This window comes from Orbicella franksi, chromosome 15, assembly GCF_964199315.1.
Source record: "Orbicella franksi chromosome 15, jaOrbFran1.1, whole genome shotgun sequence".
In the NCBI taxonomy this organism is placed as follows: domain Eukaryota; kingdom Metazoa; phylum Cnidaria; class Anthozoa; order Scleractinia; family Merulinidae; genus Orbicella; species Orbicella franksi.
The window spans coordinates 10,381,540-10,409,262 of NC_138159.1; the positions used below are offsets into that span (position 1 = coordinate 10,381,540).

The 27,723-nt window shown below is 38.6% G+C and overlaps 2 protein-coding genes across 2 annotated transcripts; one reads left to right on the forward strand and one right to left on the reverse strand.

The window, feature by feature from the left end:
- Positions 1-234: 234 nt before the first annotated feature.
- Positions 235-16,252, reverse strand: LOC145470012 (N-alpha-acetyltransferase 20-like). The gene is made up of 6 exons (XM_081453843.1): positions 16,125-16,252; positions 15,650-15,674; positions 8,895-8,985; positions 4,720-4,855; positions 3,210-3,346; positions 235-2,230 (listed from the first exon to the last, which is right to left on the reverse strand). The coding sequence occupies exons 1-6, from the start codon at positions 16,175-16,177 to the stop codon at positions 2,145-2,147; spliced, it is 528 nt and encodes a 175-aa protein (XP_081309969.1). The 5' UTR covers positions 16,178-16,252; the 3' UTR covers positions 235-2,144.
- A 490-nt stretch (positions 16,253-16,742) lies between these two features.
- LOC145469941 (uncharacterized) lies at positions 16,743-27,241 on the forward strand. The gene is made up of 6 exons (XM_081453761.1): positions 16,743-19,505; positions 21,048-21,257; positions 21,580-21,740; positions 22,380-22,683; positions 24,014-24,218; positions 24,790-27,241. The coding sequence occupies exons 1-6, from the start codon at positions 17,204-17,206 to the stop codon at positions 25,058-25,060; spliced, it is 3,453 nt and encodes a 1,150-aa protein (XP_081309887.1). The 5' UTR covers positions 16,743-17,203; the 3' UTR covers positions 25,061-27,241.
- The last annotated feature ends 482 nt before the right edge of the window (positions 27,242-27,723 follow it).

Here is a 27,723-nt window from a genome sequence, read left to right on the forward strand (position 1 = left end):
TTCACTATAGAACATGATGTGTGTACCTTTATTGACAACAAAGTCATCAAGTTAAGGTTTGAAAAATAACCTTTTGGAATGAATTTTTCCGATATTTATCGGTAACAGAGGGCACAGTCTTTAAATTGGTTTATTTATGAGGCCAAAACACACGCATTATCATTTAATTTAAGGCAAATGTATAAATGAGTATTTCCTCATAGGAAAACTTCTAAGTAATATGTTTGCATTTTAGAATAAAATAAAACCATCCTACTCGGTGAGGGTATCGTATAGATTAACACCCATAAGGATCTACAGTAAGTTTCAGCTAATAGCCGCAGGTTTAATTGTTTACCCACAATTGAACAACTAATGAAACCAGCAGAACGTAAGGTGTGTTTTTATTCAGTACTTATATTTTGTGACTTTTTGGGCAGGAATTAACAATTAAGTAAATATATAGCTAAATGTGACGTCATTAATGACGTCATATGTTGCTTTGAATGTATTCTGCATTGTAATCGAACTAATTTAACTGGAATTAGGCGGGAGGCAACTTATGAGGTATTCTGAGGTGCAAATATAAAGCAGACGGCTTAGTATCTAACTTATTTTGCAAAGTTAATACCACGATCACGTCATTTTCAATGTCATTTTTGTGACGTCATTTTGAGGCTGAAGATGGCAAAAAAACTTTTGGTAACAAGTATTTTCGTTTTCAGCACGTCAAATTACTTTAAAAAATTCCCGTTACCAACTTTTACTAAGAAATGCCTCATAACTTTCAAATTCTGTGAAAGTCGTCTAGTCTATTAAGAGCCTCAGAAAGCAGATTTCTTTTTATGATCTTGCGTGTCATTGGTAATTTAAGGCTACGTTTCAAGCAGTATTCTAAACTTCAAGCTCCAACAATTGTGCAGCGTCGATGACATCAAATATTTACGAAGCCAAATCTGAAATTGCTGCACAACATACCCATGCATGGCGAGATCAAACAAGCCTGACACAGCGTCCACACTACGCTGCAGAAATTTCAAAACGCAGCTTATTTCTACGGTTTCGCCTACCGTCTACACTAATCCTTCACGGAAACGGAGCTTCTCGAAAACGCTGTTCAAACCGGAGGAATTTGAAAACGCCGACTTTGCGTTTTCGCGTGGACGGAAACATTTTGAAAACGTAGCTTTTTGAAAACGATGACGTCACGATAATCATGTGATTTCCCTGGCCGAGTTTTCCTCAAACACAAATCCAAAATGATCCGTGATTGGTGCGTTTTTAAATTCCTCCGGCGTAGTGTGTACGGAAAACATTTGATGCGTTTTCAGAGTGAAACCTCCGTTTTCAAATTCCTCCGGCGTAGTGTGGACCGGGCCTAACGTACTGATAAAGCGTCCCGGAAAGGTTCGATTAGATATCTACCGTTCCCAAACATCTCGTCATCTGATATCTGCGATTTCCAATCAGTGACTTGATATTGCAGGCTAATTGCAAATTTGGGGTCATAAAAATGGAGATATTCTGTTGAAATCTAAGTCGATTTAATAAACCACGGGTACGTTACAAACAACAGCAGTTGTATGACTGATAGGAAGTTTATTGGTAAAAGGATCATACTTTATAAACTAATGTACAGGCGTTCATTATGGACCAACTGTCGGCTGACAAGGCAACGACAAATCAAATGAGTTAGGGCAACTAACTAGCATGCATTCCGGTTTTAATATGAAGTAGAGGAAGTTAAAAGTGGCTTCCTTATGCAGGTGGCAAAGCAAAAACCAAGCAACAACGCCACATACTTGTTGAATTTTCTTAGTTACTAAAATCCTGCGAATCTACCGATTTACCTAAAAATCGTGATTCGTTGCACGTTACCTACATGGAAGCCAATCTTGTTTCATGTTGATTTAAGTCTTGCAAGTTCACAATTCATAAATTTGACAAAGTTCAAAATATTCACAGAGATTATTAAGCATCTCACAGAACAGAGAATCTCAGAACATGTTTGCAACTCTGCCAACACTGGAGAAAACTCGCCAAGGCGAATTGGTTGCCTCACTGACATGAACAACAGAGAAATTCTATTCTGATCACTTTTGGGTTATCATTTTGGTTTAGTTTTGTGTTCCTGTGTCCTGCCCACAAACAGTTGGTCCATAATCTTATTCAATATCTTCAGGTCTGACTGGGTCTTTTAGTGGAATTACTGACTTCCTTTCTTTGTCTCGTGATAGCGCCTTCCGCATGTCTACAAACAAACAGGAAAACATCTTCAGCAAATACAGAGCACAGAGACATACAACAGCAACACCATACTGGAATAATGGAGCTTGTATTCTTGCAAAAATTAGCTAATGTAATGCTTATTAACCACCAGTAATCTTCTGTCGTATTCACTGGTCACAGGTGGTGAAGGCCTATGCATATATCTTTTATATTGTAGCTAATTAATTAGTTGTTTTAGTGTCGGTAGTACTGTGTAAATGTTTGCTGCTTTTAATATAATTTTTAATAGCTATTGTAAGTATCGTTATTTATGTGATTGGTCATGTAGCGTTCTGTGGAGCTCTGTAACTGAGTGCACTATGTTTGCCATGTGATTATGATTGTCTCAGTATCAATACTTGTCATTGCACAAGTCACAAGTAGCCTGTGCTATTTCAGGGAGGGTGGCTGTAACAAAGGCTGGTCACAAGCTACATCTGTTCTGACTGACAATCATCATGTGACAAACACCAGTTTAGAACACTGATAGCGTCCAAGTAGAGTGCTTCCTAGTAGAGAAATGTGTCCATGGTATTTGCTGTTCAAGAACACTAGATGACAAAAAATCACTGACAAGTTTACCCTACTCAAAGCACAGATGGATAAGTGGCAATTAAAAACATAAGCTCAGTCACACACGAGGAGCTTCTTTAAAAAGAAATTTCTGTTGGGAAAGAAAGGGACATTATAGCTTGATGCGCTCATATGCAATATTTCTTGTCATAAATTTTATAATTAATTTGAATTTGAAGATCCAGAAGAAGAAATTAGAAAAATGATTATTTAGCATTTGTTTAGAAACTATTCACTGACATAATCCTTGACAATTTAACTCCAAAACTCAAACTGCTTTAAAATAATTTCCTGATAGTTTCTGATTTCCATCCCGTACACTCTAGTCAGCAAGGCAGAGAGTGGGTTAACACAGGCAAGTGCAGAGCAACAATGATAGAGTTCCTCACCATATGCATCCTCATCAGGGTCCCCGGAATAGTACTCAAGTACTCGTCGATAAATAACGTAACCAAGCTGCTTGTACATGTCAACGGCAACATTATTACTCATGCGCACAAACAAGTCAACAAAAAAGGCATCTTTCCTAAAATCAATCAAAATTTTATTAAACATGAATAAAATCTTAAGGAAATGCAACAAAATTATCTACACATCAGTGTTACAGATCTTTCCCTGTTCATGTTCTGTTAGTAATGTATGAGACATACCTGATGTCATGTGACAGGTCACCAGGCCATTACAAGATCAAGAAATTCAGTTGAAACACTGATAGTGTGGTGCTGATTCTGAGTTATGGAAATTTAGTTGTGCAAAATAATGAGAGTTGGCTATTTTATGGAGAAGCTACAAAGCAATAACCAGTTTCATCACGTCTTTGAGAAGAATCGAGGTGTGAGTTGACTTTGTTATCATGATACAAACCTTGCTAGTGTCATTGTGCTAGCTAGTTCCTAATCTCTATCATCACGAAGTCAACCCAAACCTCAGACACAGAAAGGCTTGGTTACACTTCACAAAACTGTAAAATGGCTCACTTGGTATTTCTGTATGTTCAGTTTGTAAATCCCAAAGGTTGTCACAATCCCTTATGGGAGCTTTTTATTCAGCTGTCACAGGCAGGCAGGTGGGAAAATTAGAAGCAGGATTCAGTCAGGGAGCCTTGGAAATATTAACTTATTGAGCCCACACTATTATGGAGTTTCAGGTTTACCACAGACCTGTACATTTAACAGCTGTTAACTGGAAGCCATCCATCTTGAATCCTATCAGTTTTATCAGGATTCATACAAAATTAGCATAGAAAATTAACTCTTTGTGGTGTGAAATGCAAAAGAAAAACAGAAACAAATTTCTACATGGCTCCAAAGCTTGATTTTGAAGAAAGCAACAGAGATGCCTTGACCTAAACAAATTGAAATTTAGGACATTGCCAGTTTTACCTTTTTGACCTCATGAAAAGGATAACAAAAGTAAATATCTGCTGATTCAACAACATAAATGTGTCAAATATCCAAAAACCTTTCCCCCAAAGAAAACCAAAAATCAATCAAAATAAGCGTGAAATGTAATTTAAGTGCTTTCCTTTATGTCCAGGAGATTTGGTCACTCCTGGATAATCTCATAGGGTTGGAATAGATGAATGAATTCATTAATTGAAACCTGCCAAATAGGCCAAGTTTGATATCATAATATTCTGAGATCAATCCCGGGCTTTCAAGACAAAATTGCAAATATTTTAAATTTCTTTTATTCCTCAATTTCCAAACGAGACTTGGATACAAAGAAAACACTCCCAAATATAGACGTTTGTCCTGAAAGCCTTGGAGACATGTTAGAACATTGATATATCGAACATTGCCTATTATGGACAATTTGAAAAGTGATTTCATTCTTGTAGAGATTGCAATAAACAGAAATTAGTGTACATTCAATCATTCCTGAGGGACTAAACCTTACTTTTCTGAGATCTCCTCTAAGTTAGACATTAGCTTTGCAGCAAGTCCAAGCCTTCTGTACTCAGGGGCTACTGTCACTGCTGTCACATGACCGTGCCATTCTTCCTGTTGAACACTACCCTCAGCTTTCCCCATGACTAAACATAAGCAAGACAGATCTCAACTCAACAGGGTAATATTTAACCTGCCCAGCTGGCATAACACTGGATATAATAAACATAGCATTGAAGGAAAATTAAGCCTAAATTATCCAAACTCAACACATCGTTTTACAGATTTCCTTGGTTACTGTAGCATTACTTGACTACAAGTAGGAGTTTTCTACTCTGCCCTGGATGGGATGCAAGTCCATCACAGGGCTTCCCTCCCCCCTAACCTACTAGACCCTGGGTGGAGAGTGACAGTGAAGTGAAAGAGAATCGAATACGAGTGTCCTGCCCAAGAGTACAATGCAAAATGATCCCAGTCACAGTTCAAAACAGGACCTTGATCTGGAGTGCAGCACCAGTTGTTTAACGGATAAATCTAACACATAACAAAATGGCCAAAGACACACACAAGTCACGTGCATAACCAGATTAACAAAGTACTGCCAACCAGTACTGGGGTAACTTCTCTTTTCTCCTACTGGATAAGGGAATCACATATTAAGAACCAATGTGGAGGTGTATGATGTCACAGATTATCTCAGCACTAGTATTCTTGGTTTTCATGTGACGTAGTCATATTCCAAAATTAGAAATTATCTTTCCTTCTGAGGTTTTAGTTTTATCAGATAAAAGACCCTACAGGAACGTGACGTTTGACAATGTTTTAGCTTGACAGAGTTCTTCTTTTTGTAATAAAACACGTTTGAATTTCCAAGCTTTTGCGCTGCATGACATGAAAATGGCGGCCTGAAAAGACTGTTGCATAGGTCAAAAGATCAGTTATCGCTTTAGTTTTTGCTAAATAAATGATGCTTGCACTAGAAGAAGCATTAAATTTTATTTCAATGTGTAGGAGCTCTAGGGTAAAAATTTTCATTTCAATAGCAAAACTCAATGACAGATGTTTTTGTTATTTTACGACAGCCATGTTTGTGCCCCTCCGAAGGGCACAAACATGGCATCTCCATACAAAGCTCTATAAATTTGGGTGACACACTTCTGTGAATAATGGGCGAATGAAAAACAGCAGAAACCTGATTCTTGGTGAGGTTGTTTATAAAGCAATCATATCCCAGATTCTTGAATTTATTTATCGAATGGTTACGATTTTTAGTTTTGATCACATGACTGGTGAAAACCGAGAATAAGCTGTAGGGAACTCTTTAAAACATCAGCTGCAGAGGATATGCCAACTGCAACTGGCAGCTTGCAAGAAGACTGTTCAGTGCTTGCTCATGGAGTTTGACATAATGCGGAGAAACAGGTACAATTCTGAGTGACACAGTCTATTGTCTTATCCATGTCCAAGGCAAAGATCGAGGTAGCGTTTGGTGACCATCTTAAGTTGGTGACTGGAAGGGTAACTCAACTGAATGTGCAGGGCTGTTAAAGGTCTGTGCAGGACTTGCCATGCAATTCTCACAAGGGCACAAAGAGCTTGTCTTGTTTGACTACTAGTAACCCATCTTTGATGGTCGTTACAACACTCAAGTATCGTTTGGCAGCCTTTATGTTGTTGAATTTTTTGGATGGTCTTGTCCCTTGGGTCAAGTGAGCATGTGTGCAGTGGAGATCTTTACACTTAAACTGAATAGCTAACCAAGATGCACGGCAGGTGAACGGTAGTCTGGCATTACCTTGTTGAGAAAATCCTGAATCAATGCTTGTCAAACTACGGATTCTTCAGTATGAAGTGTAATTAAGGAACACACTTGGCAAGGAGGAGCATTGGGACTGGAGAAGTCAGATGGTAAAATTGCAAAGGCAGATGGCTTCCTAAGTGCCCCATTGGTAACTTATCAAAGCAGATCACAATGGTCTTGCATGGGTGATGGAGCAATTAAAAGTCAAGAGAGCGTGCTGTGCTTCTTGGAATGTAGCTCAAAGGTCATCAGGCCAAGAAACAACTTTGTTGGACTGTCCACCAGCTACTGCATCATCAGATGGGGCCAGAAGAGCAATTGGGAATTACTCTAGCAAGGACTTTGTAGGCGCCAATAAAGGAACGCATGTGGCTTACTGTCTCTGGCTCAGGGCAGGAAGAGAGGGTGGAGATGCAATAAGGACTGGCTGTTAAGGTCCCAGAGTTCCAGATCCACCTGATTATCATGGTAGACATAGGGTTGATGATGGTATTAGATGCAGATAGGTGTAAGTTGCATCGGTAGAGGTCCTAGAGGACCTTCTCCCAGTTCTGCAGCAGCTCAAGGAGAGTGTTTCCACCGCAATAGAGGTCATCCACAATTTTTGCAACTACTCCATCCTGTTGCAGGGGGGCCAAGGATGCTACACATGAGCTCCTCAAGGATAGTCTCAGAACCAGGCATGCCCATCACCAAGTGTACATAGACGCGAACCCCTTTGAAAGGCGTTGCAACGCAGCAGTTCCTCATGAGCAAGGGATATAATTTTGGTAGAGGGCATTTGTTAAGTTGATGGCAACTATGTGTTTCCACTGTGGTATGTAGCATAGGGTGGAGTCCACATCTGCCACCAGTGATGGTTGGGGCATGTTATAGCGCCCTACGTCAGCAAATGCTGTTACCATGCAAAAACCACCACTTGATCTTTTTACCGGGAAGAACGGATTCAGGTATTCGACGGAAACTGAAACATCCTCAGGGCACTTGGAAACACCTAGGTCCTCTAGTTGGTTGAACTTTTCTTGGAGCTCAACAAGCTTGTTTCTAGCATATTGGGGTAGCAGTCCCTTGTGTTGGGGAGGCTCCACAGGGCCCACGGTGGTGCTGACAACTGTGGGGGCCTGAGATCAATAAAGGTATGTGGCACCATTGCTAAGGATCACTTGGTGTTTGGCTGGATGGATGGAGATGTCATTAGCCTCCATAAAGAGCGTTCCTGCCAGTAATTCTGCATTAAGGTTCTCTACTACTAAGCCTTCAAACGAGAATTCTCAGAATTGCCATGGGCAAATGGCAGGCATGTTTCAAGGAAGAGGAGCCATCCACTTTATGAGCAGATTGTGAACTAGGAGTAACATGGCATCCCAGGTATGTGACAAGGGAATGGTGTATCATGTTGCCAGTAGCACTTACGGTTATATGTACTGGGTAATAGGCATGGAAGGTATCATCATAGGGGGATTGGCAGGTCTGTATAAAGAGAGCTGCAGGTTCCGAACCATGATCAAGGTTCCTAACCACGTAGTATAATTCCCTATTATCGGCACATGCTACTGTTTGGCTACTATCGTCAAGGTCATTGTTGAAGATATTGGCGATCTGTCATGCCTTAGCAATATATTTATGATCTTCCTCTGGGAGATGATGGCATTTGCTTGGAGAATGGTTAGAGCTGGAATGGCCAGCCTGTTTTGTTCTAGCCAAGCAAAAACAAACTCTATCAGTTTATGTCCAGGAAGCAGTACATTGCCCTTGTGTTTGATAAACCACTTGCACTAAGCAATTTTTTTATTTGTCCTGTTCCCTACCCCCAGGACAAGACTGCCCTAAACAATTCCCCACCCCCAGGCAGGAAGGACTGGAATTGCCCCGGGAGTTGCTCGGGGGGGGGGGGGGGGGAATAGTAACAGGTAGAACTGAACCATGCACAACACAACAAACAACACAACACACAACAAAATGGCCAACCACAAACCACACAATGGTGGAATCCTCACATCTGAACGGTCTAATTAACAATATTATTAGACCTGCAGCCCACAAGGGCTATGAGTCATTAGCTCATGAGGCAAAGCCTCAAGGGCTATTGACCCATATTGACTCAAGTTTTAGTATCACCCAACTAGTCAGACAGAAAAGGCAATAATAAAGTTAGCAAATGCTAGTTGAAGAAATATTTTTTGGGGAATAAAACAAAAGAAAGTGTCACGCTCCTCTAGTAGTGTAGCCAATTAAAATGCAGGATGTGCATTAGTCCACTAGTTGGGTGATACTAATGGGTGATAAAAGGGCATTTAGTACATGAAAAGATGGCCCAAAATATATAAACATTGAACATCAAGACAGTGTCCAAGAATAGATCTTATGTGAAAATGTTCACTTACTGTAACCCATGATTTGACCAGTGGGAGATTCTGTCACTTGGAAATATTCAGGCCAGTGTGCAAGATACTGAAGATAAAATGCTAGACCATACTGCAAAAATGTTAAGAAAATTACATGTACTAACAGTAATTATATTACAATAACTGTCTTCAACAAGGTATACTGGTAGGTGAATTTTTACGACAAATACAAAAAATCTGAGACTGAGATAGATATTTTACAAAGCGAATGGGAAAAAAAGCTTTTTTTACTTTTTAAGATAAAGAGAAACACTATTTTTGAATCTCATTAACCCCTTAGGGCACATTGAAAGTGCCTGTAATTAAATTTCACTGCCAGTTGTAATGTGAATCGCGGTGTGATATTTCATTTGTGCACATGAACTTTTCTCGATCTGGTTGTTTCATCGCAAGTTGGTTTTGGTTCTTGTCAAATTTTCTTTATGTCAGGATGAAAACACAAGAAAACATCTTGTCACTTTTCATCATCAAAGAAGCAGAAGGTTCAGCATCGAACGAATAAGATCTTTGGCTCTGAGCGACCATGAGTCGAGAATAGTTGAAGGAACTCAAGGACACTAGTCCTGCCAATGAAGCTGAAGGACAAACTACAACAAGTGCTAGTCATGTGCACTAAATTGCTGGTCCAGATTTCAAAACTTCCACAACAGAGAGTCAAGCACAGATGTGGATGTAGACGATGTAGACCTCAAGATTTTCTCTTTTTGGCTTCACGACGCATGGTTTCAAAAATGTTTGGAGAACAAAGAAGCCTAAACTTGAGGAACATAATACCAATGCTGCCAACGAAATCTTCTAAGAAAAAGAAATCACGGCAGTTTAAATACAAACCTGTATAAAGCTCTTAGTAGTATGTGATTTCTTAGAAGATTTCACTGCAACGGGTTTGCACACCAGAATTGTAGACGTCTGTTTATTTGGTAAACTGACCCATGTCGACATCTGTCAGTGTGGAGGGGATTTTTAACACCTAATAATACCAATCTCATACAAGGTTTTCTGTCTTGCATATATATAAGGATGAACATTTTTAGTTCGTTTATGTGCGTCTAGCAACAGAATTGGCTGAAAATTGGCAGGTATGTTCCAAGATACCTCCTTCAAAAAAGGGTTTCGGGCTTTGTTTAATTTCCCTTTTCCGTTTTTCCATATTCAATTGTAGTAAAAAGTTACAGAACATTTTCGAAATAGGATTTAAAAAATGTGAAGTGATCGTACAAAAATCGCTCTCGGAGAAAAAATATTTCGAAATAAACAATTCGCAGACACGTTTTTGTTTTTTATATGTTAATCTAGCTACTGTCCAAATTTGAGGGCAAACAAACAAATTCCGTTTGAGTTGTAACTCTGTAAAGTGTCTGCTTCAAGCGAAAAAATTTATCCGAGAAAACAGCGCTAAGAAAAATATCTTGCTTCGCAAACAAACCCCGCCCACAAACGCCTTCAACTGGGTTCTCAGATCACTGAGCCAATCAGCGCTTGGAAAATTTACTACCAATTAACTCGCGGTGAAATTTACGCGTGAATCTGCAAAAAAACCTAGCCGTTTCGCAATGCGCTCAAGGCGGAGAGATAATTTTTCTGCAGCTGGGTTTTTCTTGAAGCTGGTTTGGCAAAATGGGGAAGACGAAAAAGGATACGAACGCTAGAGTAGCTGGGCGACGAGAACAAACAAAAGAAAGCGCGGCAGAGCAAATGTGCATGGATAATATTCCAGTGGATCTCGATGAGTTAGACGATTCATCGGTATCGATCTCAACAAAAGAGTCACTGTAAACATCGCTGTTATCGCTGTCGAGTTCCCAAATTTTGCACAACCTTTCTCTTCTCTTGACTCGATCTTTTTGCCCGCTTGATACGTCCGTCGCTTCACCCGCGAGGCCAACTTTCGCTTCTTCACTCATTGATGTATTTTCATTCATTCTTCGCTTTTTCGAACTGGTAAACGGAGTTTTCCGTGGTCCATGTTTACTTATAACTTAACAGAATTGCATCTAATACGAAAAATGCTTGGATTAACAATGCTGATTAACTGAGTAGCCAGCCAATTCGTGGTATCCATATCGGTAATACTCCCGCGAAAGGTAGTCTCGGTTGATTGCATACACGTTATAGGGCTGTCAATCAAGAGGGAACTTTTACTTCCGGCCATAACGTAAAACATCCATTTCTCCGCCAATATTAGGTTTTTTTCAATTTTGTTTTCAGAAATTAGAGATTACTCTTCGACCATTAGTTTGAACCAAAAATCCAAATTTGAAGAAAATTGCCGATCTGAAGGTATACTGTAACCTTAATCACGCCGCTCCAATAATTCATGCATGGAAGTGAACCAGTTTAAGCAAAGCAGTGTTTCTGGGTATTTCTTTTGATATCACTGCACCACTATAACTTTTAGAAAGTTTCAAAGATATGATTGTATTCTATAACTATTAAGCTTTCAGAAAATGTATAGGTTGATGGGGTTTTCTTTCAAAGCACCAGCGTAAGAGCGCAATTTCCAAACACTGTCAACCCAACTTCCATGATACATGTACCTTGAAAATAAAATTCAAAACATCTGTTTGAATTTAGGCATAATGCAGTACAAGTTTGCAGTTGCCTTCAAATGGGTTTTTATGTCTTTCTTCAAACCCCATGGATTCACAAGCAGACAAAACCAACCATCTCTGTCATGAGTGTCAGATGTAATTCTTTAAAGTACCTACTTAAGGTGGCTCAAAACAGTTTTCTGTTTTATTGAGACTTTTAGAACTTGGTGCGATTTTTCAGGCTTGGAACTGTACAGTTTTGAATGGCTGTGCTATTTTTTTAAGGTTACTCTCCACTGTACCTTTCATTGTGTTCAAGTCATAAATTAAGGTTGCACTGTTCTGTTGCATAGCAACAACTTGACCCACTTTTTACCATCAATTGCATTTATCTTAAAAACTAAGCCAGTGACCCCATATTTTTTTTATAAAAATCTTTTTATTACACACGAAAGAAGAAATAGGGAAAATTATAAAAAATTCTGTGGAGTAGATTTTGCTTTAATTAAAAAAATGGAAATTTGAAGATTGGAAAAATTCCACCCCCAGTGTTTTTTACAATTTTGCACATGCATTCCGCTTTTGCTGTTGAATAATTTCTTGCATTAGAAATGTAGGGTCGCCAGATCAGTTTTCAAGATACTAGCTTCGTGGATAAGGAATTTCTAACATGTGTTGTACACACCAACTAAAATCTCGACTTTGCAAGATCACACTTTGCGCACATGTGAAGGCAGTCCGCTGATCAGTAAACCCCGCAATTCCATGCGAATAAACATCAATACCTGTGAAAAGTGTTTCTCTTTTACTGTTTTTGTTAGCAGCATTAGCGGGAAGAAGAGGAGTACCATAAACACCCAAAGGTGAGGCTGGCTTGGTAAAGACAACAAAGAAAACTTGAAGAATAGTTTTTTTCCTGCTGTTTTTCAGATTGATAACCGGCACGATTGATCACAACAGCAACATCACAATTTTCGTTTATGTTCTAGCACAGCAGTTTAATAGAATTTTTTTTGATTTGAAATTGCCTGAGGGATGGAAGGTAAAGATAAGCGATATCGTTAACAGCTCACTAAACTTGGCAGAAACAAAGTTTTACGCAGAAGGCCTCACACCGCCTTTTTGTTGTGAGTTTTCCAAACTTTAAAGTGCCACTAACCCCCCCCCCTCCAATTTTTTTCCTTTAATAAAATCTACTAGTTTCCCTAATTCCTTAAGCGAAAAAATTATCTCGATTCATTGATAAAATCCCTGTGTTCCTACAGGCGTTTGAACATGTAATTTCTATGTTCATGACCGTGCAAAGTGGGATCTGGGTCGGGCTGCTAGGCTGGGAACTGGGCTAAAACACTCAAAGAGACTTTTGACTGAGCTTCGAGGGCTGTCAAAACATTTTTGGGTTATTTGTGATTCATATTTTATCAAAACAGGACAAGATTGTTAAGTGAAAGAACTGTATCATCTAGCATTACAATTCGGAGTCTAGCTATGATTTGGACGGCTGGGATGTATATATTTTTTTCCATTTCGAAGTGCGGGTTGCCAGAGGAGATCACTGCGTTGTAATTTAAGCTAGGATCAGGATCGACAATTTGCCGGTCCATTTGGGTTATAAAGGTACAAATAATGGCTGAAGAGTTAACTTACAGCTCTTAAAGAATTATAAAGATGTCAATAAACACGAAGAATAGGTAATTTGACAATAAGGCACGTGCAGATTTTGGAGTCAAAACATAAATTTCCCCCGAAATACAAGTTAAAATGTGATACAGTCGTAGTCCAATCCTGCCTACTTCTCCAGATCAATGATTGAAAATAGTTTTAACATAAGAGATATAATATACAAATATACAAAGGTGTGGTAACTTTTCGCTTCATTATTGTCGACTGACCGTAGTATATGCATAGTCAATTACTGTGTACAAACAGAAGCTCACAAATTTGAATATTTCATACTAGTAAATCATGGAAAATCCTTTGACAAGATATTGAAAAGAGGTTCAGTATAGCATCAGTTAAGGTATCAGTATAACCCATTTGACTATCCACACGAGGTCCGCTCTAGTGTTCGTGGTTTTAACAAAAACCCATATAAACCGTATATTTATTTAATAACTATAGATTATGACCCAATCTGTTTTAAACGGTAAAAATTTACCATGTTTCGAAAATGTGAATATGTTTACAAAGCTTCACAAACCCATAAATCAAGGTATACGCCCGCTAAATTTAGGTCGGAGAAAACGATTAATGTGGCATCTGTTTCTTCACACACTGACCTCAAAAACTGTGTCTCAGATTTTTGGCACATGCATTTGTTATTTTTTTACAAGAGGATAAAGTTAGAAAAGGGAAAAAAATGGACCTGCCCGCGAAAAAAAGGCATAACTTTTTAATGAGAGGAATAATCAGAATTCACAGACAAGGTTTTGTCGGCGAACGTTCTGACAACATTATCTCCGAATTTCAGCCAATTTGGTCCAGGGGCTTCCGACTTGGAACTCGAAATGCACATACAACTCGCCTATTTTTTACTTTTGAGAAACAGAGAAAAAATAAAATTGGGCGGCATCCAAGTGTTATGAGATTATCGCACCAACGGAGACACCGCAGAGGAATCAACTTTCTGTATAACAATAGGACTGTGACAGTTAACATGGAACAGGTACAAATTTCCCGTGACAGCATGCGGTAAATTATTCTTCAGTGAATAAACCGCTTTTTCATGTGTGAAGTCAGAATTCCAAGGTTAGTAAACGTGAAATTGTCCTTCAATTTACTTTATTAGTGTTCAAAATTTTATGTATCGGTTGACTAATCTTCTTCCTTTCAACTTCGTCCACTTCTCTTCGTCAATTTCCTCTGCTTCAACAGTTTCTTGCAACAGTATTTTAGCGCAGCTTGCGCTCATTTTGGCTTGCTCGCTGGCTTCGTGATCATGATTGTTGTCAAGTTCATCCAGCAATTTTTCTTGCTTGTAAAACCACCCTCTCTCGCTTTCGACTAATTTAGCGGCCCACTCTTTGTCAAAAGTGTTTTTTGGCCTCTTTGGCCATCCTTTAGCTGATGAACATGGGCAAGATCCCTTTTTCTTCTTCGAAGACTTCCGTGCACTGATTATGGCACGCGAATCGCGTGTCAACTCAGCATGTTATTGATGTCATGTGACTTCTTCCCTTGATAATTAATTAATTTGACAGAACTTGTCAACTCTCAATTAAGTAATTAATATGCAAAAAAAACCTTTCTCACGCTATAACTAGCGGCAGATATATTTTTTCGTGGAGTTTTTTTTATCTTAAAGGTAACCTTAAGATTTATCCAACCGCTTAAAAAAGTAAAATTATGCAAAGTGGCAAATTTTCCCCTTACTGATACCTTAAATGAATACATTTCTATGATGCGTTTAATTTACCGTGTAATTTCCTCACCTATAGTTTCGACTGGGACTCAGAGTATCGTTTACCCTCGGAATAGTCAGATGGCTTCCAGCTTATCCCAAATTCGTGTCTTATGCGGTATCTTGACGATGTCAAGCTTTCCACTAGAGATAGAGAAGAATATACAGGTCATGAAAATCTCTAGGTTTTTACAGTAGCGGCGAACCCAAGATCGAAGAAATCCTTGATGGCTCCACAGCTTAAGCCTGCTTTAGCTTCGCACAGATCAGCCCACTTCTTTGGTCTTTTTCTTATTTCTGGTCGAGTTTAATCGGAATAGAGGTATTGAAAGAAGAGGAATACTCTATCCTATGCATCCTGTATTGCTACAGCCTCCAACAACACATATTCCTTGCATTCTGCCACGATTTTGACACACACTATCGCATGTTCGCATATATTCTTCTCAGAAACAAAACAATGTTATTCCTGAAATCACGTCAGAAGCCAACTCATCCCATTCTCCACTATTCCTTGGTCGTGAACATGGAAAAGGGCAAATTTACAAACTTTGAAAATTCATACAAAATTGACGAAAATAGCTACAACGGTAATTTTTTCACATTGGTGATCAGGAGAAAAAGGAAATTTATATTAGCGAAACAAATTTTTGGGGTTAGTGGCACTTTAAATTTTGCAAGCTATCTTGCAACCCCTCAAATGACCGTGCAATGCCTTGCACTGAAGTGCACGTTAGAGCCCAGGATTCTCATGGAAATATTACCGTTTTGAGCCACCTAAAGAGTTATTAGAACAAGGATACTGTTTCCGTCAAGGGATCCAAGTTTCTAGGAAAGGAAATCATAAAAGGTAAAATGAAAGCGTACACGTATCAAAATTAAATAAATTTTCCAAGAATAGCAAACAGACCCGTGATTTTACACTGCATTTTTCCAACCTTTGACTCCTCAAATGTACACCGTAAAATTTTCAGAAGTGAGTAGACTCTTTGGGAAGCATGCAGTTTAGTTTTTGAACAGTTTTATAAACATTTTTCTGTAAAACTTTAAAGGTAGATAAAGTTGCTCGCGACTTGAGATACCAGTATAACGTCATATTTTGTCGCTGTTAACAAAAAAGAAAAAATATACTTGATTTTTTGTGTAAAAGTTATACACAGAAGCTTCAAAACTTCAGGAAAACTGCAGGTTTTGGACCGCAATCCTATACTGACTAGGAAATAGCCGACAGAAAGATGTCAAAACGCTTGCTCGTATTTAAACGCGGTTAATACTTACACATTGCTAAAATGAAACATATCCTCACATCTGAACGGTCTAAGGGTAGTCATCTTAGTGATAAACTCGACCACACTTCTTCACCTTCGCTCTGAAACCACAAAATATTCCAGGCGTTATATGCATTTCCGCTGTAGTACTGGTTACTAGTGCAAGAATTCCTACCTACCCCTCCCGAGAAAGTTAGCTTCATTTTTGCCTAAAATCGATCTAACTAGAACATTCGTTTGACATCAGATAAATCAACAAAAATTGGATGAGATAATATCTCTATTATGCCAAGCTGGTAAATTCTATCAGAAAATATTTTGTTGACGCATGATTTGAGATGGCTGTTTGTGAAGATCGATTTTTAATACAGGTTAATAAAAAAAATTATTTAACGCTTCAGTCAATAAAAAGGTGAACTTGTCTGTAGTTTGGATTTTTCGTTCCAGCAATGAATGCTGAATTGTTAGTTTATACAGTGATAAAAATAGCAAAAATGCAGCTGGGAAACCGAAAAAGAAAATATGGCGTGACATCATTTCCGCTGCAAATTGCGTTTATATTACAACAAACTTCGAACCTTAAAAGGCTGCCTAAGAACCTAAGCTGACCAAGAATTCCTTTGTTAAGGCACTCGTTAAATTCCGGGTTTCATTAATTTGAAGCAAGAACAATAACGGTACGTAGATTTTATGGGATTATACTGCTGTGAAGTATTGTCGAATTTCAGGGCGAGAGCTGTCAAGCGAAACACTTGACTGACTTCTGTCACGACTCGCCAGCTACGGATCGATTTTGTCTCAAGCTCGTTCAAGTGAATTTGCATATTCTCGAGGAAACCGCCGTGAACTTCGTTAACTTAGTACTGTGTGGACAAGATATATTGGCAAAGAAGTTTATTTTGCTATAGTGGCACGTGCGATGTGATGTATTAATATTGTCATAGGAATGAGGCTCTTATTATGAATACAAAATAACATGGCGGACTAATCTTGGGGGTGGGCTGCAGAGAGGTGTTTTACACGGTTTTAAGGCGATATCTCCCTGAATTGAAGGATTACAAGAAATTCAAGTTGTACTGGACGGAAATCATGTTTTACGTCACGCCATGGATGACTGTGGGCCTTTTTTTGTGTACTGTCTACTTCGTTTTGATACTGCTTGGTTTTGGAAGAAAAGGCGACGAGACGAAAGTGAGTAAGAAATCCGAAGAGAAATTAGCATCATCGACCACAACTAGCAGCGATAAGAGCGACGGAAAACAATTGCAATTAGCTGATGAGAAGTTGGAAGTGATAAAGCGAGGAAAACAACTGCAAGGACTTAAATCGGACACGCAAAGGCCAATTCGGGAAGCCACATTATCATGCCAAATACAGACTACCAACGCCAGCAAGTCGTATGATGGTTTACAACTAGCACCTGCCGACAGCGATAAACAGAAAAAGTTAACAGGCGAACAAAGTTCTGCGCCTGTGAAAAGTAAAGACTTTTTGCGGAGTCATGATGCCTTGTATTTACAGGAGTTCAGTGTCTCGGATGACTTCATCACTGAAAGAGAAAGAATTCGAGGAAATAAGATTACTACCTCTCACGCAAACGATAATTTTTCGGAATGCCTTAACAGAAATTTTGAAAGATGTGACGATTTGAATTCATTAGATGTGAATCGGGTTGAATTATCAGATCATGTAACGCAGTCATCGTCCACTACAGTTTATTCTGAGCCTGTGCACCAAAGATTTGATACCCCAGTTTCTCAGAATGAGCAACCAGTATTGCTGTGTGAACCTTGCATTGATGTTGTGGAATCTATTTCCTCTACAGACATAAAACAGGATAGTTTAATTGAAGACTTTGTAGAATTCTTGGTTGCCAGAGCTAAGACACAGGCATTTAGGGATATTGACCTTGACCTAACAGCAAATGTTTATGCAGAGAAGGTTTCAGCTCAGATTGTCAGTGATGTCATAGGCCAATTTGCAGGTGATTCTGGCCAACAAGAAATCAGATCTGCAGAAGTCCAGGAGATACACAGTTTTGCCGGAAATGTTGTTGATTCTTTGTTCCAAGGTGCTACGGGAAAGATGTCTTTGGTCAAGGATGTTGAAACTTTTGCTAAAGACATGAGCGAACAAGTTATAAATGAAAGTATAGAATATTATGCTGCAAAAGAAAAGTTGGAACAAGGAAGAAAGAAAAAAGTGTCTCTTCATGAGATGAGAATTTTCAGTGAAGGTATCATTAGTAAAGTTTTGTGTGATGGAATTGAGGAGGCAGCGATAGTACAGGATGACTCCAAAGAAGATTTCATTCATGATCAAAACTTACCCACAGAAGAGCAAAAAATAGAGGATTCTATTCCAGAGGGTGCTAACAGTTTAAAAAATCAAGTTTGCCAGACATCATATCAGGAATCAACCCTGTCAAGCACGTTACAACCCCATATCAGTGGTGTGGTAGAAAACTTGGTAAATGGTGCAATTTATGAAGCTGCATTGAGAGTGAAAGCACAAAGAAGTGAATCAGGTTTAGAGGACTCAGAGCTAGAAAGCTGTGCCCAAGAAATTTTGGAATCCCAGGTTGACGAGACAGTTAAGGCATTAATTGTTTCAGCTTTGAGCAAAGCTGCTGATCATGAAGGACAGGAAAAAGAAGCAGAACCATCATACGCAAATAAAAGTCAGGTTGAATCCTGTTTAGAGTCTTATGTAGTTGATGCTATGGGTGACCGAGTGAGTGAGGCAGTTGTTAACGTAATAGAGGAACAAACTGTGCCCAGTGAGGAACAAAAAGTAGTGAATGGTAAGATTGATCTCGCTCAAGAGCCGTTCATGGAAGAGAGCTGTCAAAGTACCCCTGAGATTGTTGTCGTGAAAGAAAATGACACTGATGTGACAGATCAATGTGAGGGATTTGACGTTGTGCCATCTAAAGAGAAGGACAAATTAAAAGAAAAGAAAACTGGTGAAAGGGGTGAAAGTGGTGATTATTGGAGACGTAGTTTGATTCTGGATTTGGAAGGGGAAGAAGAATTTGATGAGAGTGTTGAAAGTGAAAAGTCACCTTCATCAACCAAAGATGAAGATCTGATTTCTGATGAGGAAAGTGAAGAATTTATAGATTCATCAGAGGATGAAGTTATTGATCATGCAGAGGATGCTAAAATGGGTGCAGTTGGTGGATCAAGTGTTAAAAAGTATGAGAGTGATGATGATGACAAGATGGATTTTGAGGATGAGTTAGATGATGATGATGATGATGATGATGACTATGATGGCGATGATATGTTTGTATCACAGTCAATGGTGGATGGATTGTGCGTGAGTAAACCTAAAGAAAAGAGGAAAAAGAAGAAACATAAAACTGCTCCAAGAGCAAGAATACAATCAGGTTAGTAAATCATCAATTGAATAATAAAGTGTTAAACAATCATCAGATAAGGTTGAGCATGCATGATAGCAGTAATTTTCAGGTTTTTGCCTCAGAGCAGAAGTCCACAGTGTAAGTCTTGCTCAATTTGTCATGCAAAACTGAGTCCCATGATTGTCTCATAACACATTTGAAACGTTACTTCCAGTAATTCATCATTTTGAGCTTAAAATTTGCAGTGTTTTTGAAGCTTTTTGCTTCACAGCTTGCAAAATTGTTTAATTCACACAATTCAGGCAGTTGCCTACAAATTACAATTAACTATTGAAAATAATTTAATGTCCTTTCTCTGTAGAATATTGATACGGTTGTAAACAGAAAGGTGGCAAGCATACTTGGAGAAAGACAAACTAGGCGATATCATGTTCTTCTAATCAAAGTTTATCAGAATTGCCCTTGGTTGCATCTAAATAAGCTTGGATGTGTGATGAAACACATGATATATTGGGTGATTGCCCTTCAAATTCCTTGCTATATGTGTGAATGTACATATGCACCTAATTGTGCAGTTAAGTTTGATGGAACCACAGATATTGTTTGCATTTGTGTGACAATGGAAGAAGTTGCACAACTGGTGGCAAATAAAGTTATAGTCCAAAATATAAGATTACAAGGTGCACTTAGTTGTTTTATCTTATAGGCCGAAACCTTTTCTGAAATAAGGCATTTGCAAAACTTAAACTTCAATTTCACATTAACTAGCAGAGCTGACATTAAGGACGTTAGCGCTAAAATTTTCCAGTCGATAGATTTTTTAAAAATTTTTACTGCAGTCAGATAGTGAGTTACTTGTGTCAGAAATGCAAAAAAAAATTGGGGGTCACCAACTTTGTTTCAGAGATAAAGTGTGTGGAAAACTACCCTGATTTTGAAAAATTGATGTACGTAATTCGGCATGGTCTACAGGGGTTTATAGTTAAAGAAATCGAAGGTGAGTCAATGGAGGCAAACAATCGTAGTCATATTTTGTAGAAGTGGGTCTGTTGCATAAATAATTACAAATGTTGCCAACATTTTCACAAAACTTAACCCTCTAAGAGGCATTTGAAACTGCCGCGCAGATAAACGGAGAGCTAAAAACAACGGAATTCGATGGTGCGTTGTTCAAAAAATTCAAACGTGGCGTGTGAATTTGCATATGCAGTAAGGATGCACAGAAACAGTTAGCGCAAACGTCCTTATCAGCCTTGATGTTACCGGTGAACTTGTCAACAATTGTGGTATTTATTGGAAGTGGCTTACTGGTTCTGAGTAAGATCGAGACAGTGATGTTGATCCAGGCAAAATTGATGTTGACAATTTTAACTCATTTTTCATAGTTACTCCTATTGGTTTTGGATGAAGAAGGGTCTTTACACTTAATTCAAAAATGTTTCCTTATGAGATTTATTACTCACTTCCCCTGGATTAGCACTGCCCACACTATGTGCATGAAGCGAACAGGAGTTCTGTTAAGCATGAAATGGATCTTTGTGATTAAATTATTGACATGTTTACTTGTAGCTGGTTCCCACTTTAATAATGCAGTGGTATTAGACAATGGTTGTGGCACCATAAAACTAGGCTTTGCAGGGCACAAGAAGCCCAGCATCATACAGCCAACATTATATGGGATCCCCAAACGATACTCATTACAAATGGCTGGTATGGACAACAAAAAGGACAGGGAATACGGGGACACTGCTGCAACGAAGGCTGGAGTTATGCAGCTAGGTAAGTGAGGAAATGTCAGTTAGAGTTTGGTTATACACATTCAACTTACTATACATTAAGGACCAAGTGATTAATGAAGTCTGCAGAAGTTAAGCTTAGTAGGGGTAAGTTTGAGAAGTCTGATCAGGTTTCTGCAGGCATGGAAGACACATATTCATGTATAAGACAGGTTGTTTGTGTCAACTGCAGTGGCTTGAAAAATCCATTCATCCTTATAAATAAATCCACATTTGCAAGTGAGGTGATTTCCTATTGAATTAGGTGTTGTTTAATGGTGATTGTAACAATTGTGTGTTGTTGTTGTTGTTGTTGTTGTTGTTAGAGTATCCTATGAAGGCTGGACTGATTGAAAACTGGTCTGATGTGGAGGACATCTGGGAGTACATGCTATTCAATGAGTTAGGAATAGAAGAGGGAAACCACCCAATCTTAATCACAGAAGTTGCCAACACACCAAGGAAGAACAGAGAGAAAATAGCTGAGGTGAGACTAGCTTCTGTCATCGTACAGTTGCTTCCCCACACCAAAAGTTATTAATACTCCTAATTTACATGTTCACCGCATTATTTTTAGTAACAATGCAACTTCATTTTAGGAAGCTCAGCGTCATTTGACCCTTGACAAGATGTTTCCTTGAATCTTTATTATTTTTAGGAAATGCAAAAACTCACTGAACTATGGCATCAATGTAACCAAATAACTTCCTTTTTTCGGTCTGTTTTCAATCTCTTAACATATTAGGCATCATGATTTTTTGTTTATTTTGTATAATGGTCTTGAAATATGAGCCAAATTACATACGGTATATTATGTTATTGAAATAAAATGACATTAGTTCATTTTTAGGGCTGTCACCAAACGTGAAATGAAAAAAGTAGCTGGGGATAAGGTCTCGTCAAAATCTACTAGACATATATATGCTGTGGCTAATCTGCAATGGAATAGCAACCCATCAGGGCGGAGTTGGGGGGGAGGAGGAGTAGCAACACTCTTAGTTCCATTTGCTGTAGAAATTGGGATAAGCTCTGCCAGCATTGACCTGAGCATTCCAAGTGTGGGTTTTTCAGCTCATGTTCAGTCCATAACTAGCTGTGAACTTGACCTTGTCTTCTTGGATTCCAGATTTTGTTTGAACACCTTGGTGCCCCTGCAATGTATCTTGCAAATCAACTTGCACTGTCATTGTATGCGTCTGGCTTGACTGTGGGCATATGTCTGTCCTCTGGGTTCTCTGTCACTCAAGCTGCCACAATTTACGAGGGACATTTATTAGCCCATACAGTCCAGGAACTTGACATTGGTGGTCGGTCACTCACAGATAATCTACAAAAACTGCTCAGGGACAACAAAGGTCAGAACTTCAACTCCTCATCTGGCTGGCAGATTGTGAATAATATGAAAGAAACTATGGCATATGTAGCACAAGGTAATATTATTGGAATTGTTAATCTTCGTTATCCAACTGCAGCGAATACCATCCAAACAACATGCAATACGAGTACAAAATAATATACAGCGATATTGTATAGTAGTTAGTTATTTGTACAGTAGAAAACCTGTTTAACAGGTCGGCATGCACATGCAAAATTGTCACACTCTCCCTCATTGACTGATAGATTTATTGACTACAGCAGTTGGATAATAAATCTCTTATTATATGTTTTGATATGTAGTATCTCTGTACATTTGTACTCATTGTTCGTATTGTGACTTGTCCTACGGGATCGTCAAAATACAGAACAACTCATAAAAATACACAGCAATACTACATATCAAAACATCTAGTAAGATGTATTTACTTGTGTTCTTGTCTTTAATAATATGAAATATAGAAACCGAAAGCAAATGATTAATTTTTGAACTTGCACTGTTGTTTACATGTAACCTCTGATTAGTGGGAGAGTGGGCAACATTGGACCTTTTTGGTGATACAACAGCCATTCTGAATACTGTTGTTTCAAATAGCTATTATGGGATGCTTAGGGAACAATTTCATACTAATTTGCCCCCTGAACATCCCATAATAGCTATTTAAAACAATATAATTCAAAATGGCTGCCATATCACTGAAAAGGACCATTGTTTAATTGTTGCCTGTCGGGAGACATTATATTTAGCTATTGCCTCGTGACCATGAATCAACCACTAAGATCTAAAATCCAGTTCAGTTTATTGCAAAGTATTTAGTCTACGGCCCTGGTTAGATCATCCTCAAATACTAGAAGATCTTACCGGTAAATGATCCTGGCAAAGATCTCAATGATCTTTGCTAAGATCTTTGTAAGATCCTCATCATTATCCTAAAATCTTTGAACGATCCTTAAGAGATCCTTTTCACTTAGGACATTTGATGAGTCTTTGAGAGATCCTGTAAGGCTTTTCATTGGCAGTGCTTTAGCAGTTTGATTGTTCAAATGTTGTTGTTGATAGTAGTCAATGTGCTTAGCTACACCTAGCTAGTTCACAGGCATGCCACTTAAACTGAAAGAAACAAATATATCACCTAAACATAATAGGCTTAAAAATCCCAACTGGCAGGAGGCAGACCAGTTGCCTATTTATATGTACAAGCATGACTGAGGTCTACTGAGAAACAACTCCAGCTAAGTGGTCAGAGCAGAATTCAACCCACAACCTCTGGATTTCAAGTCCAGCGCCCTAACCACTAGGCCACACTGCCACATGTTGTTTTGAAACATTTCTGAGGGAGATACATATAGCCCAGAAGTAAGCTGCAGTTTTATTAATGTTTACAGATTATTCTTCTGAGCTGAAGCAGTTCAAGACCAATGCTGCTCTGACTCAGTTCTACAGCTTGCCTGATGGCCAGACTGTAGACATAAGCAGTGAGATGATCAGTACTGCAGAACCTTTGTTTAATCCTGAAACTCTTCTCGGTGCAGATGACACTGTTGCCTCGCAGCTTCCCATGCACAAGTTGGTGAACAGTGCATTCAGAAGGTTAGATTCTGTACTTTTCAGTTTTAGTTACTTTGTTATGTTCTGTTCATATCATGTCATCTTATGTTGTTCATAAAGAAAAACATGCAGAGACTAGACATTTAGTCAATGAGGAGCGAAACCTAGAAACATATTTGATGAGCCAATAGGACATTTCCCAGTTACCTTGTGCCTCTGTTTCAAAACGAATCCTCGTGCAAAACCTTTCATATGAAAATGAATTTGATTTGCATGAAAATGAACCTGTAGGCGGAAAGAATTTTCATATGAATGGTTTCACACGAAGACGCGTTTTGACACAGAGGCAAAAGACAACTGATAAATGGCCTGTTAGATCTCAGCCCAAACTCGTGACCGGTGCCAAACGCGGGAAAACAGAAGTGATCTAAATTGTGGTTGGATTTGATTGGCTGGAAAATCATTTTTATTCATCGTCATTCGGATTGGTGGGAACGTACTGCGTAAATCAAAATAAGCGCCACATATGTTAACTCGGTGAAAACTATACAAAGTTCTCTTTTGTTTTAAGCTGCGTTGAGGCATGGTAACCATTCAATTTCTTTCTATTCAGGTGTTCGCCAGAGTTACAGGACACCATTCACCGAAATGTCGTGCTTTCTGGTGGAACGACCCTCATGAAGGGACTGCTACCGAGACTACAACACGAACTCGGCAAAATCAACCCAAAGATACGAACAGTGCGTGCGCCTGACAATAGAAGGTATTCCGCGTGGATTGGGGGCTCAATACTGGGATCTCTGTCCACTATTGACAGTATGTACGTCACGATTGACGAATACGCAGACTACGGGGGTCGAATAGTCAATCAAAAGTGTTTCTGATGTCCTGCTGCCCTGCACATGCAGCAAAGTGATGCATACACAGCCTATACATGACACGTTTAAAATGACGATGGGTCTCATTTAATCAAGGTATTAGTGAATTTTACCAAACTAGAAATATACTGTACACTGCTGACCAAACACATCATTGTCGTCGTTGGCGCAAAGTCATCAAGTTGATCGACCCATTTTGTAGACTAATTTACTCGTTAATCTCACTCCCGTTTCTGAATGACTTGAATGAGAAAGTCGGGAAAAAATTCAAGCAAGATCTGTTGTTAAATCTTTTAACGCCAATGTTACAACATCAAGTAAATACAAATGTCGAAAATTTGCACAAATTTAGGATTAAGTCTAATTGTTTACTACATTTATTACAAGCGTTTATAAAATGTAAGAATTTAACCGAACTTCCAACTATCCTTCCTCTAAGTACTTGAATCTGGCACCCTGCGGAGTGAAGGTATTCCCAGAATACTATCACTCAAGCAGACAATATATACAGTTAAACCGCTTTAAAAATTACAGTACGACATTGGGAAAGTAAAATATCAAATTTTTATTACCAATTTATTAACAAATTATTTACCGGAACGAAAATAAACTCACATTAAATTGAATTTATAATAATTATAATGGTTACTGTCTAAGCCACCTGGATTGGGGGCTACGAAAGTGTTTTTCTATTTCCGAGACTGCGCTGACTATAGCACAGGTCTTGCACAACATTGATTAGCGACCGGGGTATTAGAGAATCATTGTTAGATGCATTTGAAATTGAAGAAGGAGTTAAATATCTTAAAGCGTCATCTTCTAAGCAAAATTTGTTTCGCCCATATTGGCCGAGTGGTCTGTAGGATCAACCAGATCAAATCGATTTAGAATCCTACGACCGTGTCATAATATTATGAACGGTCTTTGCATATGTTGGTTAAGGCAAATTTTATAGCACCAATTTTTCCCCGCCTCCCCCCGCCCCGAAGAGTAAAAAGAAGAAGAAGAAGTAATAAGCGTAAAATCGTTGAAACGCTGATGGTGGCGCATCCACAAACGTTTAATTTTCAGATGTGGTTTATAAAATTCCTAGAGTAGGCCAATGCTTGTAGATATAAAATGTTTTAATTTTTGTAACAAAATTGTATGCATGCTCAAAGAATCAAACTATTTCTAGTGCTACAAGGTTATTAATTTTCCATGTATTTAAGTGAATTTGATGATGCGATCACAAGCAGTCCTATTAGGCTTCTAGTCAGGGCTCGTTTACACGTAAGGCACAATCAGAGTAATGTGTTCTTTGTCAAGACCACTATTCAATATTCAAGGGTGACATTTTTGTAGCCTACTACGCAGACGCTCTTTGGGCTCGTCACGCAACGAGGGGGAGGAAGATTGCGTGACGAACCCAAAGGATGTCTGCGTAGGGGGCTAAAATTTTTGTAGCTCGAGCACAAAAAAGAGGCGCTAATGCTGATGAACCAAACATTGTCAACAAAGATTTCCCCTACTGGATGACAGTTTGACTTAAATGGAATTCTCGTTCAATATGTTCCAGCAGCATCTCTGGTATGTGTTAACAAGTCAGTCAAGCACATCTTGCATTCTAACCTAACAATGTTAAATGATGTTGGATCAGCACGGTGGTCAGTCACCAGATCAATCGCACAAGATATTGAAATTAGCTAGCTGTTTATCAAGTGGAAGTTGCGTTTTGAGCGTCAGTCCTTAGTCAGAATAAAGACGGAAGTCTCACGCTCGAAACATCAGCGTGACATTCTCTCTACAGCGGGTAATTATCAATTTGATAAACAGCTTATTGTTTCACCTGTCTGCCGACGCAGCCCTTATAACTACCAAGAGGTCTACCAATAACTGCTAATTAGCTACCTCTTTTTTGTATTGTTTATTTCAAAGCAGCCACGTTCGTTGTAATACTAGAAATACTACTTCAAAATTGGTTAAATAAATACAGCAGTTGTAACGTTACGATCAGTTGTATAGTGATGCCAGGTAATCATAGAAATTTAGAAATTTTATTTACATCAAGTTTTTTTGCGGCTGAAACCTCAATTGTAAAATTAAATTAAATTTTAAAATGGGCAAGGTGAAGAGAATTTTGTAATGTTACAACCAATTGTATAGCTATTGTAGTTAATTACGGAAATTAAAGTTATCTGAACTGTTTTTGTGTCTGTTTATAATGGCTAAAACCTTCTTAGCAACTACTTTGTCAGTGAGTTTATTTTGCTGTGATTGGTTCAACAAAACACCCGTCACCAATCAGAGCGAACTAATCAATCAGCACTTAGGGACACACAAAACAAATCGTGACGTGAATCGCAGGGAGAGTGATAGGAATTCTACTATTTTTTTTCGTTGGAATAAACCTCGGCGGTCTAGGCCAATGACCTGAGTGTGCTTAGTGCAAATATTCTCTTTCAATTTGTAAATATAACTGCAGGGCAAATTTAACTTGATGAGCCTGGGAAAATTTGTTTCAAAAAGCCGTGATATGAATGGAAAATATTTTACTTAGGACAGTTACTATTGATCCATGATGGATGTAATGAAATTTTTGGACAAGCAGTTTTCCACTATTTTTCACAGAGGCTTATCACTTTATATTACCAGTTCCGGGAAGAACTGCACGTCCCAGTTCCATAAAA